The sequence below is a fragment of the Notolepis coatsorum genome, assembly GCF_963971535.1.
Source record: "Notolepis coatsorum genome assembly, chromosome: 1".
Classification (NCBI taxonomy): Eukaryota; Metazoa; Chordata; class Actinopteri; order Aulopiformes; family Paralepididae; genus Notolepis; species Notolepis coatsorum.
This window is the reverse complement of record NC_140165.1, coordinates 230,377,314-230,396,630: the sequence shown is the minus strand read 5'-3', so window position 1 is coordinate 230,396,630 and position 19,317 is coordinate 230,377,314. Positions and strand designations below refer to the sequence as shown.

General features: G+C 40.1%; 1 protein-coding gene across 1 annotated transcript in view; it reads right to left on the bottom strand.

Moving 5' to 3' along the window:
* Window positions 1–1,222: 1,222 nt before the first annotated feature.
* LOC311224197 (E3 ubiquitin-protein ligase TRIM50-like) overlaps window positions 1,223–19,317 on the bottom strand; it is a gene marked incomplete at both ends in the record, with an annotated part of 28,272 nt that continues 10,177 nt past the window's right edge. The window contains 6 exons of the mRNA XM_084309082.1: window positions 1,223–1,597; window positions 4,195–4,376; window positions 5,772–5,902; window positions 7,031–7,053; window positions 7,489–7,719; window positions 8,661–8,756. Coding sequence (XP_084165208.1) covers window positions 1,223–1,597; window positions 4,195–4,376; window positions 5,772–5,902; window positions 7,031–7,053; window positions 7,489–7,719; window positions 8,661–8,756 — 1,038 coding nt within the window. The remainder of the gene's footprint in view (window positions 1,598–4,194; window positions 4,377–5,771; window positions 5,903–7,030; window positions 7,054–7,488; window positions 7,720–8,660; window positions 8,757–19,317) is intronic.

The following is a 19,317-nucleotide window of genomic DNA, read 5'->3' as shown; positions in this document are numbered from 1 at the left end:
ACTGCATTTAGTGCTTTTATCCAAAGCATTTTACAACTTAAGCCTCACATTCACGGCGGAGGCAAGACTCATGAGGAGTCTTGGACACATCAGGTGTCTTGGATCAGGTATCCTCTTTGTTTTACTGTGTCCTACCTGTTTTTATTACTTTCATTGCTTTACTATGTTTTTAATCTTATATCTTTCATCATATTATTTTGTTTTTATTACTTTCATTGCTTTACTATGTTTTTAATCTTATATCTTGCATCACATTATTTTGTTTTTATCAACCTGCCTGTGAAGCACTTTGGTGCCAGCTGCCGCTGCCTGGAAATGTGCTATATAAATAAAATTGACTTGACCTGACTTGACTTCGACACGCTGCTTGGAGGAGACGGAATCAAAACTAGGAACCTTCTGGAACCAGACGACCACTCTACTTCCTGAGCCACTGTCGCCCCCCCATCACTCCAATACAATAGAGTTGAATGTTAAAAGAAAATTCCGCAATTGTCCTGGACCATAGCAGTTTGTACCAGACCGTAGAAGAATAGTCCCAGATCCCAAAAATTTGGCTTCTATCATGAATTCAGCCATTTTTCATCTACTATCACAGGACCATACCCTAAATCTGTTTTGTACTGTCCCAGACACCCAGTTTCTATCATCCCTGTGACGTCACAGGACACCCTTCATTTCAAAACCCTGATTGTTACATTAAAATGTGCTCTTTATAAACGTGTACCTCAAGACCTCTTTATTAACGTGTACCTCAAGACCTCTTCATAAACATGTACCTCAAGACGTCTTCATAAACGTGTACCTCAAGACCTCTTCATAAACATGTACCTCAAGACCTCTTTATAAATGTGTACCTCAAGACCTCTTTATTAACGTGTACCTCAAGACCTCTTTATAAACGTGTATCTCAAGACCTCTTCATAAATGTGTACCTCAAGACCTCTTTATTAACGTGTACCTCAAGACCTCTTCATGAACGTATACCGCAAGACCTCTTTATTAACATGTACCTCAAGACCTCTTAATAAACATGTACCTCAAGACCTCTTAATAAACATGTACCTCAAGACCTCTTCATGAACGTTTACCTCAAGACCTCTTCATAAACGTATACCTCAAGACCTCTTCATAAACGTATACCTCAAGACCTCTTCATAAACGTATACCTCAAGACCTCTTCATAAACGTATACCTCAAGACCTCTTCATAAACGTATACCTCAAGACTTGTGGTGCTGAGGCAGGGAGAGCTGGTGCTTATTGTCTCCCCTCTCGTGCCAACACACGTCCAGCAGCGGGTAGACCTTCCCCTGGAGCTCCACCTTGAAGCTGTAGATCAGCCCCAGCTCGTCCGCGCTGTCCGCGTTGTAAAACGTCAGCGTCCCTCCCTCGTAGTCCAGGAACACCCCCACCCTGCCGGGCGACACGGAGAGGGGCAGGGCGACGCGGGGCGAGGTGAAGGCCTCGTACACCCGGCCCTCTCTCAGGCCGATCAGCCACACGCCTCCGTCGGGACTCTTGGACAGCTTGGCCTTGCGGTTGGTCGTCCCTTTGATCAAACCCAGGCGCCATTTTGGCTTGTTTCCTACATCGACCTTTTAGAATAAAACAAGAAGGATGCGTGGAAAATGGTACAGATCTGATGTTTTTTATGATCGTTCAAATGATGAAAAGAGGCTGATGTTTCACCGTTTAGGCTGCGTTCACACTGCAGACGAGATTGGCCCAAATTGGATTTCTTTGCTCATAATGTGACTCGGATCAGTGTAAACAGCACAAATCACATGGAATCTGATCTTTACAATTCTGATTCGGGCCACTTTCATATGCGGTCCTATAAATCAGATACAGGTCTAGAGTGACATTTGTCCCAATCTTGTACATACAGCTTCTTTATTGTTCATTTGTGCAGCCAATGAACAATAAAGAAGTGTTCATGTGAACAGCCAAACAAAGAAATCCGATCTGAGCTATAAATCTTGCAGGCTTACAGTGTGAACATAGCCTTACTGTGCACACAGCCATGAAAAGCTCACGTCAATTTAGCTGTGTAGTATATTACATGTAGACTGAGCCTGACGGGGTGCAGTTGATGCTTAGAGACAGGTTCAGGTAACACAGCACTTGCTGACAGGCATACAGTAACTACCTCACATATAATGCAAGACATCAAATCAAATGATAGATTATACATAAACATTAGACATTACATTTTACATTTACATTTTGTCATTTAGCTGACGCTTTTATCCAAAGCGACTTACAAGTTCTGCACAACAAGTCAGCAGGAAGGGTACAACTCTTACAGCTGACTAACAATGTTCATCAAAGTGTTGAAACTTGAGTACTGCAGTGTTGAGTGCATAGTAGTAGATACATTAGTATAGTAGGAAGAATGCATGATAGTAGAAGACAGTAAGAAGGTTCATTCTTTTTTATTTCAGATATTGATTGAAGAAGTGACTTTTTAGACATAATAGCCTCAATCATAGCTATTGGGAGAATACGCCACTTTAACATGATTTACCATGGAGACAAATGAATATCCATAATTCAAAGTCTGTCCTATTTGTACATAGTTTGATGTGAAATCCATGTTGAGTCAACAGCAGAAATAATAAATACATTAAAAAAAATGTGCTGGCTGTTCCAGTACTTTTAACTCTATAGGGCTATATTCATATATTAATATATCAATGTTAGCCTACAGTTTCAGTACTCAAAACGCATGGTCACACAGAGCTATTTCTGGTAGGTCCCCCACATGACAACAACACTAGTATTCATGAATCTGCATGCACTTATCTGTGTTTCACTACGCATACCAACTGTTCGCCTGTTTTACTGCAACACTACTATCACCGACATCTAGGGTGACCAGATGCAAAAAGTCCAAAAGTGGGACAACAGTAAGATTTTGGTGGGACAAAGTGGGACAACAGTAAGATTTTGGTGGGACAAAGTGGGACAGATAGATAATGTACATTTTTTTATTAGAATAACTGAGTCTGGCAAAATGACAGGAGCTAGTTTCATACCACAGTCGGCTGACCTGTATGAATGGGAGTGTTGTACTGTGTGATAGACACTTGTTATCTCAGCTGCAGTGACCTTGTCCGTCTGGCTATCATTGTTTGGTTTAAAAAGAAACGTATCCATAGATCTGGATGTTTCTTTTTGGTGAACCACTTTCAAGTGAGACTCACGTACACTGTGGCGCTTCAAGTCGTATTCTCCTCCATGCGCAATTGAAAACGAACTATGACACAAAACACAGAAAGCCTGCTGCGGATTGCCTGCCATCTGCCTCACCCAGTCATGTGTCGTTTGCCAGTCTTGGTTGTAACTGCAGGTCCGTTTCTTTTTACTGCTTTCCATCTTGAACTAGTTCGCTTGTAATGTTGTTGTGTTTTTTTTGACCAATCAGATTTGCGATATGAGGTAGCGTCACAAGTTCAACTCTCACGAGCAGAGCAGGTAGCGTCATGACTCAGTCACGTCACAAGCAGGCAAGCAGCGCGCTAAAGTACTATAACCAATCAGAGCAATGTGTGTGGACAAGAGGCGGGTTGCTACGTTTACTGTCTGTAGGGAGGGGCTTTTAGACGCATGTTTTTTTTTGGCTTCGAAAAGAGGGACATCCTCTCAATATGAGGGACGCGGGACATTTGGTCAAATGGTGGGACAGTACAACCAAAAGGGGGACACCTGGTCACCCTACCGACATCTAAGAAGGGAGATCCCCCCTTGAATGGCCCTTCTAAGGTTTCTCTCCTCCACATTGCCTGTGGTGCATTTTTTCCTATTACTACTGTAGTTTTTAGTGAGTTTTTCCTTACCTTCGCGTGGGGTATGTCTGGGAGTGTTTAATTTATTTTGCATTTATTTAAAATGTTTGGGACTTTATGGTGTTTTTGTTATGTTCTTGACTTATTGTTTCTTCTTGACTTGTTTAAAGAAGACGTGTCCGGCCCATGGGGCCATTAACGTGTGTTGTCGGGCCTTACAAATTTATTTGATTTGATTTGATTTTGATAAGGGTGCAAGACTATTGTCATTCGACATTATTCATTAAGGTCCTGGATTGAAAATATGCAAGAACTCCTGGCCTACACACAGTTGAATTATAATAGTCTATATACATTTAAGATATTATTATTATTATTATTATTATTATTATAGTGACCATTACCTCCCAGTAGTGTTTCCCCGAGGAGAAGCCCCTGCTGGCCAGGACACAGTAGCTGTAGCTGAACCTCTCTGGGTTGTTGGGGACCCTGCTGAGCATGGCACCACACTCCACCACCGTGTCCCCCAGACGGAGCTCAAGCATCGGGTGGGCTGTCAGCGGGTCCAGCCTCAGCCTCTCTGGAGCTGTGGGCGAGTCATGTTACTATTGCACTTTACTGTTACATTTGCACTCTGGTTGGATGACAAACTTATTTTCGTTGTACTGTACTTGTGCTGTATAATGACAATACATTTTAATCTAATGTATTGTTATAATAATCATACATACCGGTACATAATTACAGCCCCCCCCCCCCCCCCCCCCCCCCCTCCTCCTCAGACATAATTCTTGTCAAGGCTTCTCTCTCCACTAAGGTCTATTTATATAACAAAATAAATGCTACTGGAGGTATTCACTTTAGATTGGAGTCGCTCCATGATTTATATGAGAGACATATAACGCTAAGTGCACAGCTTTAAATGGGTCCTCTTCAGTTCATTGTATAAATAACATGCACATTTTGATAAATGACCGGAACGATCAAGTTGGGGGAATGAATTCAAGTACTGGTCCTGGACATGTTTTATGAATGAGGCCTCTGGCTGAGAACAGGGACAGTTTCACAGACGTTTCACAGAGGTCTGGCCTTGGACCACAAGGTCTTTTCGATTGAGAACATTTTCTTAGCCTTCCAGGACGAGGTTGAACGATGAAGCCGACCGACCCGCAGACTACATTATCGACCGTGTCTTGAATATGAGAGCGGTTTGCACATTATCATCCAGACCAGACCCTTTATTTATTAGAGGTTCTTAAGCACAGTATGAGTTTGTACTTCAGACCAAATCCTAGGCACTGTTGATTCATTCAAATCTGACCTTGTAGAAAGAATATCACTTTGCAGTGATTTCTTTTTTTAGACCTATTCTGTGATATATGGAAACAAAGGCGTATTTCTACCAAATCACTCAATCCTAGTTATCTTCCTTTTTTTTCATATCTTTTCAAAAAAGAATAATAATAATTATAAAAGACAAAGTCGAACTATGTATTTATAAGTGATAGTGTAATTTAGTGTAGCACTGAAATGTTCCAGACTGACTGGGAATAACGTGCAGTAAACGACAAACATTTTTGGACGGTGGAGTAAAACTGGTTTCAAATTAAATCAAATATTGTTACTTGAGTAGTTATTCTGTTTGTTTGTTTGTTTGTTAGTTAGTTAGTCTGTTTATTTATTTGTTAGTTAGTTTGTTTGGTGTTTGTTTGTTTGTAACAACCAATCTATGGAAGTCTCCTACAGTATGTGTTTTCCAAGGAAACAATATAAATAATAATCCACAAAAGAAACTGTCACATTTGCCCCAAATAAATATTAATATGAATTTCCAATTGGATTTGAAATATTAATTTCCAATTGGATTTGAAATATTAATTTCCAATTGGATTTGAAATATTAATTTCCAATTTAATTTGAAATATTAATTTCCAATTGGATTTGTTCCGGCTTGATGTAGCTGTGGTCTGTGCCTGCTCACCAGGTAGGACCCTCCTCTGTAATCTCTTCCACACCGACAGCTTGATGTCATTGTGGTTGAATCCTGGTTTGAAGTTGATGGAGCTGAACGTTCTCTCCGCTCTCTGTTGCCTCAGCTGGCACGCTCTAAACCTGGAGAGAGAGAGAGAGGGGGAGAGAGAGAGAGGGGATTGAATAAGGGAGGGAGATGGAGAGGGATTGAGAGGAGTACAATTAGGGAGGGAGATATATTTAGAAAGAGGGAGGAAAGAAGAGAGGAATGAAATGAAGGAGAGAGAACAAAGGAGAGGAGTGAAGAGAGAGAGTCACTACTGCCCTGCTTCATTAACCACACTGTTTACACCGTTTCACCTCAAGGCCACTTCAAAGGTAGAATCTGGAATGTTGTCAAACGACCTCTAAAAGATGACAACGTGGTACTACGCTTTGTTTACATTATTAGTTTTTGTCTGATGTGTGGGTTGGATTTCAGTGGCTATAGGGGAGGTGTTGCTACTGCTGGCCACACCTCAGGCTCTACCAAGAGAGGTCTGGAGACATTCACAGTATAATAAGCTACTAAACTCCAACCCACACATCAGACCAAAAAGAAAAGAAAGTAAACAAAACGCAATACCAAGTGGGGCTCTTTTGCCTAGAGGTCCCTGTTTGACAGCATTACAGAGTACACCTTTTGAGTGCCACGCCGGTTTTTCCTTTTTACCCCCTTGATGCCACCATCCACTCCCAATGTTAACGTTAATATCGCCTAATCTATGTTTTAAATTATGGCTATGTGTCTAATCTGCCCGTCGCTTATCAAAGACTCAATTTCCAGTCAACATTGGCAAGGCAGATTGTATTTGTATCGCTTCATTTCCGTTTGATAGCATTTTGAAAATCACCCGTTTTCCGGGGAAAAACAACACATTCTATGATAATCGCCTTTTACTGGAATATTCCAGAACGTTGTCATTTGTCGGCCTATTTATGAATCGGTTTCAAATAAACGCTAGATGATCGATAGTATATGTGTGCGCACGCACGCTCGTGCCATGCGCTGATAATCACTGCTGTTATTTCCTCATGGCTTTTACAGTCAAAACAGCTATATCACATATTTTAGGGTGGATTTTCCACATCAACAAAATAAATACATACTTGTCCACCGTCTTCCTGGTTAGTTTTGAGCAAATCAAATGTCAGGAAGATGGTTATTAATATTAATATTATTATTAAGTTATTATGGTGTAATTCTCATCAGTAAGATAAATCTGTTACCTTGGGGCAATAGATCCATATTTCTGTAAAAAGGAGAAAAAAAAAGAAAGAGAGACATAGCCCATTAAAACACCCATTGTGATGAAAATGAAGTGTCTTTTGTTGCTGAGGTACTAAACTAACAGCTACGCTACGGACAGGAAAAAAATTAAAATAAACTATCTTATGATAAACCCACATTTAAGCTAAATTAAACTAAATTAAAATGTATACAAAACTAGAAATTTTCTGTTGGTGGCTGACAGTGGGTATATCCCTGAACGGTCCGAATTCTTAATCCACTTTTTGACCATGCCCCCCATCCCGTTCAGGGATATAATTATGGCAACCTAAAACTAAACCCACCTAATATCAGCTCAACTCAATCCCACCCCACTCAACCAAACCAAAACCCAAACCTACCCAGCTGGACTAATCTCATCTCAAGTCAAACCAGCAGCCACCACCTCCACACCCACCAGGATGAAGTCCAGGTGGCCCTCGTTGCTGAGGCTCTCCAGCGTGCCCTCGCCCTCCTGCAGCTTGGTCAGCGTGTGTGTCAGCTCGTCAGACTGAGCCTGGATGGTGGAGATGAGGCCCGTGGCGGTGCTTTCTACCTGCTGCATGAAGCCAGCCTCCTCCAGCTCCAGGTACCTCCTCAGCTCCCCAAACTCCTTCCTGATCACCCACTTCAGCACGTCTGACTCGTTCTGGTGGGGCGGGGGGGGTTGAGAGAGGGAGGGAGGTGTAGAGAAAGAGGGAGGGAGGGAGGGAGAGAGAGAGAGAGAGGGGGGGGGGAGAGAGGTGGAGAGAGGAGAGAGGGAGGGGGAGAGAGAGGGAGAGAGAGAGAGAGAGAGAGAGAGGAGAGAGAGGTGGATATAGAGAGAGGGAGGGGGAGAGGAGAGAGAGAGGGGGGGAGAGAGAGAGACTCTTACTTAATTTTGTACTTTAGGTTGTATATTGTATATTTTGTATAGTGAGCACATTCTCAGGGGGCTCATACAGAACCAAGCATTTCACTGTAATGCACATGTACTTTATACGTGACAAATAAAAACTAAACTTGAACTTGAAGCTGCTGGTTGAAGGGGAGGATTATTGGGCCCACTGTTCACTGTGTAACAGGGATCAGTTCCCCAAACGTCTTCTGGGTCAAACCTCTGCCAGACATCTGACACCAGAGGTGGAGGAGATGAGGAGATATTTGTTTGGCCTACAGTTGTTTACAGTGTAGGAGGAGCCAGCTGCCCAAGGTTGGTGTGCAAGAGGAAATATGTATTTATTCAGGATGTATTCATTCATCATGTTAACGGTGGAGCTATCAGCTCAGCCAATCAAAAATGGTTAAATTGGTTGATTTTTAATATCAGAATCACAAAATGTTCAATTGATCATTTTGGGACATGATCTCAATCAGAAATCAGGTTAGATCTGATGTCGGCTGACAGAAATATAAATGTTTATATTAGAGGTAAAAAGAATAAGATTTGAACCTGAGAGAGTGTTGCGCTTTATCCTCCTACCAACAGCAGTACCCACTGTTTCAAGGCTGCACCTCTCTGTTAAGTGCAGTAAAGTCTCTCCGTTCTTGAATAAAAAACCATTCACTATTAAACGAGCTAAATTGAGGTATTAGAGGAAGATCACCTACAGTGATGCGTGACTTGTTGTAGGCCATCTTACACATCTGCTCCTCCACTTTACGTTTCTGGGTTTGGAACTCCGTCATCAAGCAAGAAATGTCCTCCTGATACGAACACACAGAGACACACACAGTCAGCATAGTCAAGGATATGACTATTGGGGCTCATATTCAGATTGTTTTATTTGCCATATGCAACTATTACAATGTGATTCTTACTCTCTATTTGCTCCACAGCATAATGGAATAATAAGCAACAATTAACAATAAAAAAGCAGGTATTTATATACAATAAATGGTCTGCGGTATGTGCAATAACATAAGTACAAATAAGCATAAGTAAATACAATTAAAACAAGTTAAAGATAATTGCACATGGCAATACTTTTGTTAAAGGTGCTATACATAACATGTAGAGTAATCATTTTTGTTTTTAATAATACATCCACAGAGCTTTTAGAAAGGTGTGGAATAAAAGTATTGCTTTTCCCACAAAAAATTATGAATTTATCATTTGAAAAATGTTTGTGGGTCCAAAATGAATGTTGTTGTTTACATCATTCCCTCTCTACTTCCCATTCCCCCCCCCCCCCCCCGTAGATGTGATTTTCTGTACCCGCAAAAAGCTAAAACAGAAGGCCGGCTGTCACAAAACAGTCACATCTAGAGACCTCAAAACTTACTCTAGAGAGGCCTTTAACCTAGAACTGGGGAGCTTGGACTGGTCAGATGAGCTCAGTGGTACACAGGTTGAAGAAACATGGCTTGGATTCAAAACCAAATTCACAGCAATACTCAACAACATGGCACCGATAAGAACCACCAGGGTTAAAAATCGCGCTGAGGCATGGATGCACACTGAAATACTGGCCGCTATGAAAACCACAGACAAAAAATGCTCTGAACTTCATAAAAGTCAGACAAAGCTTTCCAAAAGCTCAAACAGTGAACTCCAAGCCCACGTGGTTGAACTAAAAATCCAAAGAAACAGACTAAGAAATGACGTAAACACCATGATCAGAACCGCAAAAAGAAATTTCATCAACGACAAAACTGAGGAAAACAAAAACAAACCCCGCAAACTTTGGAAATTACTCAATAATCAACTAGGCTGCAGTAAAAAACTTAAAACCAGATTCTCAAACATAAACATAAAGACGGACAACACGCTCATCACAGACAAGCTGGATGTAGCCAATTACTTAAACATCTTCTTCACAAACATAGCCACAACACTGGTAAACAAACTACCCTCCCACTCAGGGCATTATGGGGTAGAACACATAGTAGCATACTACAAAAACCTAGGGGTCCACAAAGACGACTTCAAACTTGAAATGGTAACAACCGATGATGTACTCAAAAAATTGAGCGCCCTCCAACCTAACAAGGCCACTGGCCATGACAACATCCCCTCCAAATTCCTCAGAGACGCAGCAGCCGCCATCACCCCAGTCATCACACACATAATAAACCTCTCTATAAGACAGGGGCACGTCCCCAAGGACTTCAAAATTGCGAGAGTGACCCCTCTACACAAAAAGGGCAGCAAATTAGACCCAGGCAACTACCGCCCTGTTTCTATTCTTACCTCCATCTCGAAAGTCATGGAGAAAATAGTCTACGAACAGGTCGAAAAGTACCTGGCGGAAAAAAACCTAATCTACGAATTCCAATCTGGCTTCAGAACGTCCCACTCCACTGACACATGCCTCCTCTATTTGAACGACCACATCAAACAAGAGGTGGACGCTGGCAAATACTGCGGCATGGTCATGCTGGACCTACAAAAGGCCTTCGACACTGTCAATCACTCCATTCTAATGGACAAGCTAAAAGCAATTGGTTTTGATAGCCTATCAGTGAGCTGGATGCAATCCTACCTGGAGGGGAGAGAACAGATGGTAGAGGTAAACGGTACTCTATCCCCCCCCCTCACAGTGAGCTGTGGTGTTCCACAAGGAAGCATACTAGGACCGCTACTCTTCCTAATTTATGCAAATGACATGTCGTCAGCCTGTGACTGCAACTTGTTCCTGTTTGCGGACGACTCAGCCCTGCTGGTCTCTGACAAGAACAAATTGCAGGTTGAAAAAACCCTCAGCACGGAACTAGGCAAAATCTGCATATGGCTCGCTGATAACAAACTATCATTACACATGGGCAAAACAGAGTCCATTCTCTTCGGTTCAAATAACAAACTCAGCAAGACCGACGGATTCTCAGTTACAGTGGGTGACAATATTGTCACAAGGAAAGACGAAATTACCTACCTGGGTTCCATCCTAGAGGCAAATCTTTCCTGTGACAAAATGGCATCCAATGTAATAAAAAAAGTCAACCAACGAACTAGATTCTTGTACCGGATCTCCTCTCTGGTAAACAAGAATACCCTGAAGACTCTGGCAGGAGCACTCATTCAAGGGTACTATGACTATGCGTGCACCTCATGGTACCAAAGCACCTCAAAGGCGCTTAAAACAAAATTACAAACATCACAAAACAAACTGGTCAGACTACTACTTGACCTGAACCCCAGAACCCACCTCACCCCTGCCCACTTTGCCAACCTAGGATGGCTTAGAGTAGACGACAGAGTACAGCAACTTGCAATGGGCCTGGTCTACAAGATACACTATACGACCGGGGTGCCCATGTACATGTCAAAATACTTCCCAAAGGTCAGTGAATACCACAACCACTACACCAGAGGAAGCTCAACAAATCATGTTAAACCCAGATTCGGCTCAAACAAGGGACTAAACACGTTTCGCAATTATGCCACAACAATGTGGAACGCCCTACCCAAAGCTGTAAAGGAATGTGAATCCCTGCCCACATTCAAAACCGCCCTTAAAGAGCACCTACGGGAGGCTGCAATTCGAAACTGGCCACCGTAAATGCCCAAAACCCCCACCATCTCCTAATAGACAGTCTCCTCCCCACCGCATGTATATATTCCCTCCCCGCCGTATGTATATTTCCCTCCCACCCACCCACCCCCTCCTAATGTACAGTCCCCTCCCCATCATATGTATATACTCTGTCAGGATCTAGGGGTAACAGTACTGTATATTTGAATACCGCCTATGTCACAAATGTATCAGTACTAAATACCTATATGTCCCTATGCCATAAATGTCATGTATGTTGTGTATGTCATAAATGTCTATATGAATTGAAAATGGGGGACCCTGATGGAAACAAGACAAACGTCTTTCTCAGGTCTGCATCCCCTTAACAATTGTATGTATTGAGCCGTACTGTATTGTACCCATTCTGCAATCTGTTAAATAAAGTTTTCATTCATTCATTCATTCACCTGATTGGATAAATAACATGCCAGTGCTCTAGTGCGACATCTAGTGGCTGAATGTTATATTTGTTTTTTGTGACCAACTTTTTATTTTGTCTTTTTTTAAAACAAGTTCAGAGGAAGGACATTCACATCAGCATTTCATATTAATTCACACAGTGGCATACAAAGTGTCTTTTCAGTATATATTGTCCGTCAGTATATTCATATACTGTGTAGCCTGCCTGTTGCAGTTGTGACAGTCTTTTCCTCCGTTCTGGCGGTCCTGTGGCTGCGAGACAGCCCAGGTCGCTTCTTAACCCCACTCCCAGCCCCCCGGGTTTGCATAGACATTTTAGGAGAGGGGGAAACCTTGATGCATACATGTATAGGATACTCTTAATTAGAAAAGAAATCATAATTATGTTTGTTAGATAACCAAGTAATAGGGAAAAATACAATACAATTTAGAAACAACCACAACAAATTATAGCAGTAAACAGAAAAGGAAAAGATAAATGGAAAAGATAAATGGAAACAACAGCAACATGATTTTTGTTCATTCTCTGGTGTCAAGGTACAAGTGTTCAACCTAGTGGAGTACTGATTTTACCTTCTGGGCCGCAGTAAGTAATATTTGGATTGATTCTGTCCTTGCTCCCTGTGCTCTAGCACTGGATGCCTCTAATCTCAATACTTCGTAGAAGGACAGTTTCCAACGGTAAATATTGAGACTATGGGGTGGTTTCCATCTCATTACGAGCATTTTCTTTGCTGCCGTTAAACCGGCCAGAACCACTCTCTTTTTGTGAGGTGTTAATTTTAGAGATGAATCATCATTTAATAATAAAATGTGTGGCAAACAAGGTATGTTTATCTCTGTTATATTAGTGAGAAATAATGCAACCGTGGCCCAAAAAGCGAGTACTCCTGGACATTCCCACATATTATGTATGTATGTTCCTATAACTTTTTGCGGACATAAAGCACATAGAGGACTTTGTAATATTTTTATTTGACAGAGTTTCCTGGGTGACAGATAAAATCTTTGTATCATTTTGTAATGAGTTAATTGGTTATTATAATTACGAGAGGTTAGTGGAATATTATCCCATACATTCTGCCAATTTATGCAGGCATTGTAATTCTTTAAGTCTATGTTCCAGACAGTGGTATTACCTGTAGTTCTGTTTAGTTTTCCTTGTATTTTATTATATAACCCAGAAACAAAACCATTTTTAACATTTATGCCATTCACTATATTCATTAAAGGGTGACCTGGTAATGGCTGATTCCATGGGACACCATAAGTGCGCATTGCAGTGCGTAACTGTAAATAAAAAAAGAAGGATGTACTAGGGACATTATAGATTTGTTTGAGCTCTTGAAATGATCTGAGACCGTATTCACTGTATATGTCAGATAGTTTGTGAATACCTTGTCTTTGCCAATTGGGAAATGTAGCTGGTTTCCCTCCCAACAGTAAGAAGTTGTTATCAAAAATAGGGATATCTATGTGCCATTTTGTGTTCCACTGTCCCGTTTCGGCAATATATTTCCAGACGTAAATTGAATGTGCTATAATTGGGCCGAATTTAGTACGGCAAAAGCTTGGGGATAGACCAGAAAAGAGTATATCTTTGAATGTATATGGAGATACAATGTGCCTCTCCATATTCACCCATGGTATGTCAGAATCATTATTGAACCATCTTAGCAACGGTCTGAGCATAAAAGAAAAATAGTACTGTTCAAAATTAGGAACAGCTAGCCCTCCTGCTTTCCTACTGTTTTGGAGTGTGGAATTGCTGATTCGTGGATGTTGTTCACGCCATATAAATTTGATTATACAACGGCATGCAAATTTCTCTATTCTGATTGGCTGAAACAGTCCATTTACACGTATGTATCCTTCATAATCCACGCTCCTGGTCCCAGGACCCGCCCACCACCGAATCACATCACTCCGCCGGATCACTCCGTCGGAAAAAACAAGATGGCGGACAATAATCTTTAACAAATGGATATGTTGATAGCGTCATAACGACTAAATATAAAGCGATTCTGTCAAGGGGAACGTGTTAGCCCTTTAAACAATGTTGGATGATGTAATTGATGGGTCTTGAGGCAATCTAGAACAAAAGAAAAATCGCGGTTTGATTGATAGATTAATTGATTGATTTAAATTTCTACTTCCTTCTTGCTACTGACTGCAGCGTTCTCTCTCACTGTCCGACGCGTCACGCTGGCGTACCCACAAACACACACACACACATACACACACACACACACACACACACACACACACACACACACATACACACACACACGCACACACACACTGTGACACACACACACACACGCACACACGCACACACACACACACACACTCCTGTCTGCAACAGCGGGAGAGTCAGACTGAGAGAGAAGCAGCGCTGTTTTAAGTGAGCATGGTCTATTGAATTGATTGATTGGTTGATTGCTAATTTTATTACTGTACCCCTGGTTTCCAACTGGTTAAGTTTAGGCTAAAAGAAATAAATAAAAAAATAGGGCGAAGAAAACGTTTTTTTCCTATGCATTCCCTTAACAATTGTGTGTATTGAGCCGTACTGTATTGTACCCATTCTGCATCTGGTAATAAAATTTTCAATCAATCATTCCAATAATACACAGTTGGATGTGTTAGTTGGTTGGATGCACTTCAAGCTGCTTCCACATGAGGCAACTTCTCTCAATCATTCCAATAATACACAGTTGGATGTGTTAGTTTGGTTGGATGCACTTCAAGCTGCTTCCACATGGAGTTGTGGGAACTACTTTTTCTGGCGGATGGTTTTTTCAATAAATCTTCGATTAATGTGTGTTTATTGTATAGAAATAAGGTTGGATGAATCTGGCAGTTGTATAAAAGCTTTACACCACGTGCAGTCGTGATTTGTGACCAATAAACCATGCCTAGGGGGGTCTAACGACCCTCGGCTGCGCCTCGGGCCTAACAACCACCCCTAGGCATGGTTTATTGGTCACAAACCACTCCTGCGTGTGATGTAATGCTTAAATACTAGTCCCTGTAGCTTCTCCCAAAATCCTGGAGGTGGCGGTAAATGAATCATGCTTACCAGAAAATTGATCTTAGGGAGAATGTGGGTCTTGACTACTGAAAGCCTGACTGAAAATGGGATTAATAATAGTGACCAACGGTTTAACTCGTCAGATATTACCTTCTTAAGGCTCTTGTAATTTTTTGACACAATTTTGTCAATGGATGTGTATATATCTATACCTAAATATCTGAAACCAGAGCCCACTGGTATTTCTGTATGTAGTTGGGGACTACTTGCTGCTGTATTTAGGGGAAGTAAAATTGATTTATTCAAGTTGATCTTGTAGCCTGAAATAAAACTAAAATGTTTAATAGTGTAGGACTACAGGTAGGGACCGTGGTGTATTGTCAAGAAATAATAACAGATCGTCTGCGTACAGACAAATTTTATGGTAGGTGTTATTTATTATTATGGGTTTTATTTCGGCACAATTTCGAATTTTTTGGGCCAGAACACTGATTGGATTATGATATAAGATTTTGAGCATATTTATAAATGTGTCTCCAAATGCCATATTCTTCATGGTGTGCCATAAGTACTCCCATTCCAGCCTATCGAAGGCCTTTTCGGCGTCAAGGGACAACACTGCACATGGTGATATTTTTGGAGCTTTGTCAATAATGTGTAACAGTCGTCTTAAATTATCTGATGCAAATCTTTGTTTAACAAATCCAGTTTGGTCTGGGTGGACCAATATTGGCAGTATCGTCTCTAGACGTCGTGCGAGGACCTTGGCATATAATTTTAAGTCTCCATTAAGAAGGGACAATGGACGATAGTTAGCACAGATGTTTCCATCCTTTCCTTTTTTCTGTATCAGTGTGATAATTGCTGTACTTATGTCTCTATTAAAACTCCCTTTCATAATGGCTTGTTGGAACATCTCGAGTAGTAATGGACCCAACTCTTTCCAAAAGGTCAAGTACAGCTCCGGTGGGATACCATCGAAACCTGGTGATTTCCCCTGTTTCATTTCTTTCAGTGCATCGTAAAGTTCCTCCAGGGTAAAGGGAGAATCTGTTGAGGTTATTTGTTGCTCTGTTAATTTAGGTAGATCCAAGTCTTCAAAAAAGGAGTCTAAATCAGCTTTTGAGAATTGAGCTTCAGATGAATACAATTGTTGATAGAAAAGTTTAAATTCTAGATTTATTTTGGCCGGATCGTTTACCATCGCTCCTTCTTTATTTAGGATTGATGTGATGTCTGCTTTCTGTTCATTATATTGGATTTTCCTAGTCAACACAAAGCTTGGATTATTTCCATTCAAATACTCAGTTTGCCTCGCTCTGTGAGCTAGGAACTCTGCTTTTTGTGCCATTAGAGCATTTAGTTCAGACTTCGCTTTCCAAAGCTCCCTTTCTCTTTCTTGATCGTAGTTGTTTTGTTGTTCTGCAGTTAGCAATGAGTGTCTATTTTCCAATCTGGATATTTCTTGATGGTGGGCTTTGTTACGTGCTGAAGCAAATGATATTGTATTATTGCGAATAAAGCCTTTAGTTGCATCCCATAGAAATCTTATATCTGTAACACTATTTTTATTGATATTGATAAAAAGGTTGAAGTCTGATCTAAATTGCTCACAGAATGATGGATCCTGCAGTAATGTTAAATTAAATTTCCATCTAGTAGCACGTTTTGGACAATTTTCAATTGTATATACACACAGATTGGCATGGTGATCTGATAAAGACATGTTGATAATGTCAGTTTTTTTAATACAGTGTAAAATATTAGCAGATATTAGTATATAATCTATTCTTGAAAATGTTTTATGTCTATTTGAAAAGAAGGTGTATTGTTTTAAACTTGGGTTATAATTTCTCCAAACATCTATCAATGAGTGATTTGACACCAGATTTTTAAATGCTGTAGTGGATGAATTAACTGAGGTTGGACCTGACTTATCCAAGCCTGGTGATAAAACTGTATTCATGTCTGCACCAATAATTATTCCACAATCTGAATACTTTTGTAAGGTCTTTGTTAGTTGGGCATAGAATGCAGAGTCATAAGTGTTAGGGGCATATGCTGATAGCAGCAATATCTCTTTGTCACCTAGAATGCCCTTTACATAAGTGACTCTGCCATCTGAATCATTCCCTTTCTCAATAGTATTGAAATTAAGTTTTCTAGATATTAGAATTAATACTCCGTTTGTTTTATTAATAGCAGATGAGGAAGAAACGACTATGTATCTATTGTTTTCCAATTTTCCCAAATCTTGTGCCATTATGTGAGTTTCTTGAAAGAAAGCTATATCAATCCTTTTCTTGTCTAGATATTCAAGACAGCTGCTATATTTGATATTCTTATTTATTCCCTGTACATTCCATGAAAGTATATTTATTTTTGCCATAATATGTTCTGTAAATTTAATTTAGCTTTGGCAATTATTATTATGTATATCTTGGAATTATCCATGACACAGTAACAAGAGGATTTCTATTTGCATTAAATTGTCAAGCTGTAGAGTAAAGAATAAAATTAGCAATACATTAGGGAAATAATATATATACATCATGTAACCCCTCCCCAGTTGTAGTCCAGCATCAACCCAAAAACCTCCCACTACCCCCCCACCCCCCACCCGAAGACAGTCACGTGGGTAGAATACCGTAGTATCCTTATTCCACATGGCCACCTTCCTACCTCCTATTCTCTGCCTGTTGCAGAGTTGTGACATGTTAGCTGGTCAGACAGCTCCCTCTACTGGTCTCCCTGTGTTATTAAATATCTACATTACCGAAAAAAACTAAATTGGAATATAAACAGGGAGATACATTATTTTTTCTTTTTCTTTCTCTCTTTAATTTATGATAAATTATATTGGGTAAGGAGAGTAATGCTATGGGTGATACTATCGTCCCCACCAGTCATGTTGACCACAGTACCACCCACAGCAGCTCTACAGTAGATATAAAACAAAATAAAAATACTAGCAGTAATAATTCACCCAACACAGCTACCACTATATCTGTTGCTAATAACGTAGATCGTAATAATAATAGCACAAAAAAAAAATATATATATATATATATTTATATATATATAAGCTGAATATGGCCCAAATTATATTTGGTAAGGACTGGTGAGTAATACCATGGGTGATATTATTGTCCCCATCAATCATGATGCCAACAGCACCATCCATAGCATCACTAATGGTAGTACAAAATAAATTATCAGCCATACTAATTCACCCAACACAGCTACCACCAATACTGTCACTAATGACTTAAATCGTAGATAATATTAAATTATATTGGGTAAGGAGAGTAATGCTATGGGTGATACTATCGTCCCCACCAGTCATGTTGACCACAGTACCATCCACGGCTGCACTACAGTAGAGATAAAATAAATAAAAAAATACTAGCAGTAATAATTCACCCAACATAGTTACCACTATATCTGTTGCTAATAACGTAGATCGTAATAATAATAGCACAAACCCATATATATATATAAACTGAATATGGCCCAAATTATATTGGGTAAGGGCTGGTGAGTAATGCCATGGGTGATATTATCATCCCCATCAATCATGATGCCAACAGCACCATCCACAGCAGCACTGACTAATGGTAGTACAAAATAAAATATCTGCCATAATAGTTCACCCAATATAGTTACCACTGATACTGTCACTAATAACTTAAATCGTAAATAATAATATTAACAATTTTATTTATTTATTATATAAACCATGAGGGACTAAAACAAATTATATATCGACCAAATAATAATGATAACGTCATTAGTAATATAGGGGGGGAAAATAGGAAAGAAAATTAAATTATATATATTTTTTTGTTATATAAACCATGGGGACTAAAACAAATTATATATCGACCAAATAATAATGATAACGTCATTAGTAATTGAAGTAAGCTGAATGTTATCTATAGCACCTTTAATATTAGATGAATTGAAAATGGGGGACCCTGATGTAAACAAGACGAAAGTCTTTCTCTGGTCTGCATCCCCTTAACAATTGTATGTATTGAGCTGTACTGTATTGTACCCATTCTGCAATCTGTTAATAAACTTTTCAATCAATCAATCAATCAAACATAGTAACACATTCCCCTCATTCTCAAATATTTTCTTGGAGTTTTCTTACAATGTTTTTATTTATTTTTTGATCCACTTTTTCCTCCCATTTTCTATTTTCTCCCATCCCAATTTCATATTTCCAATTTTCCCCTCCCCTGTCTCGAACGCTGCTAGACCATGCCTCCCACTGGTCGGCTGCAGTGAGGAC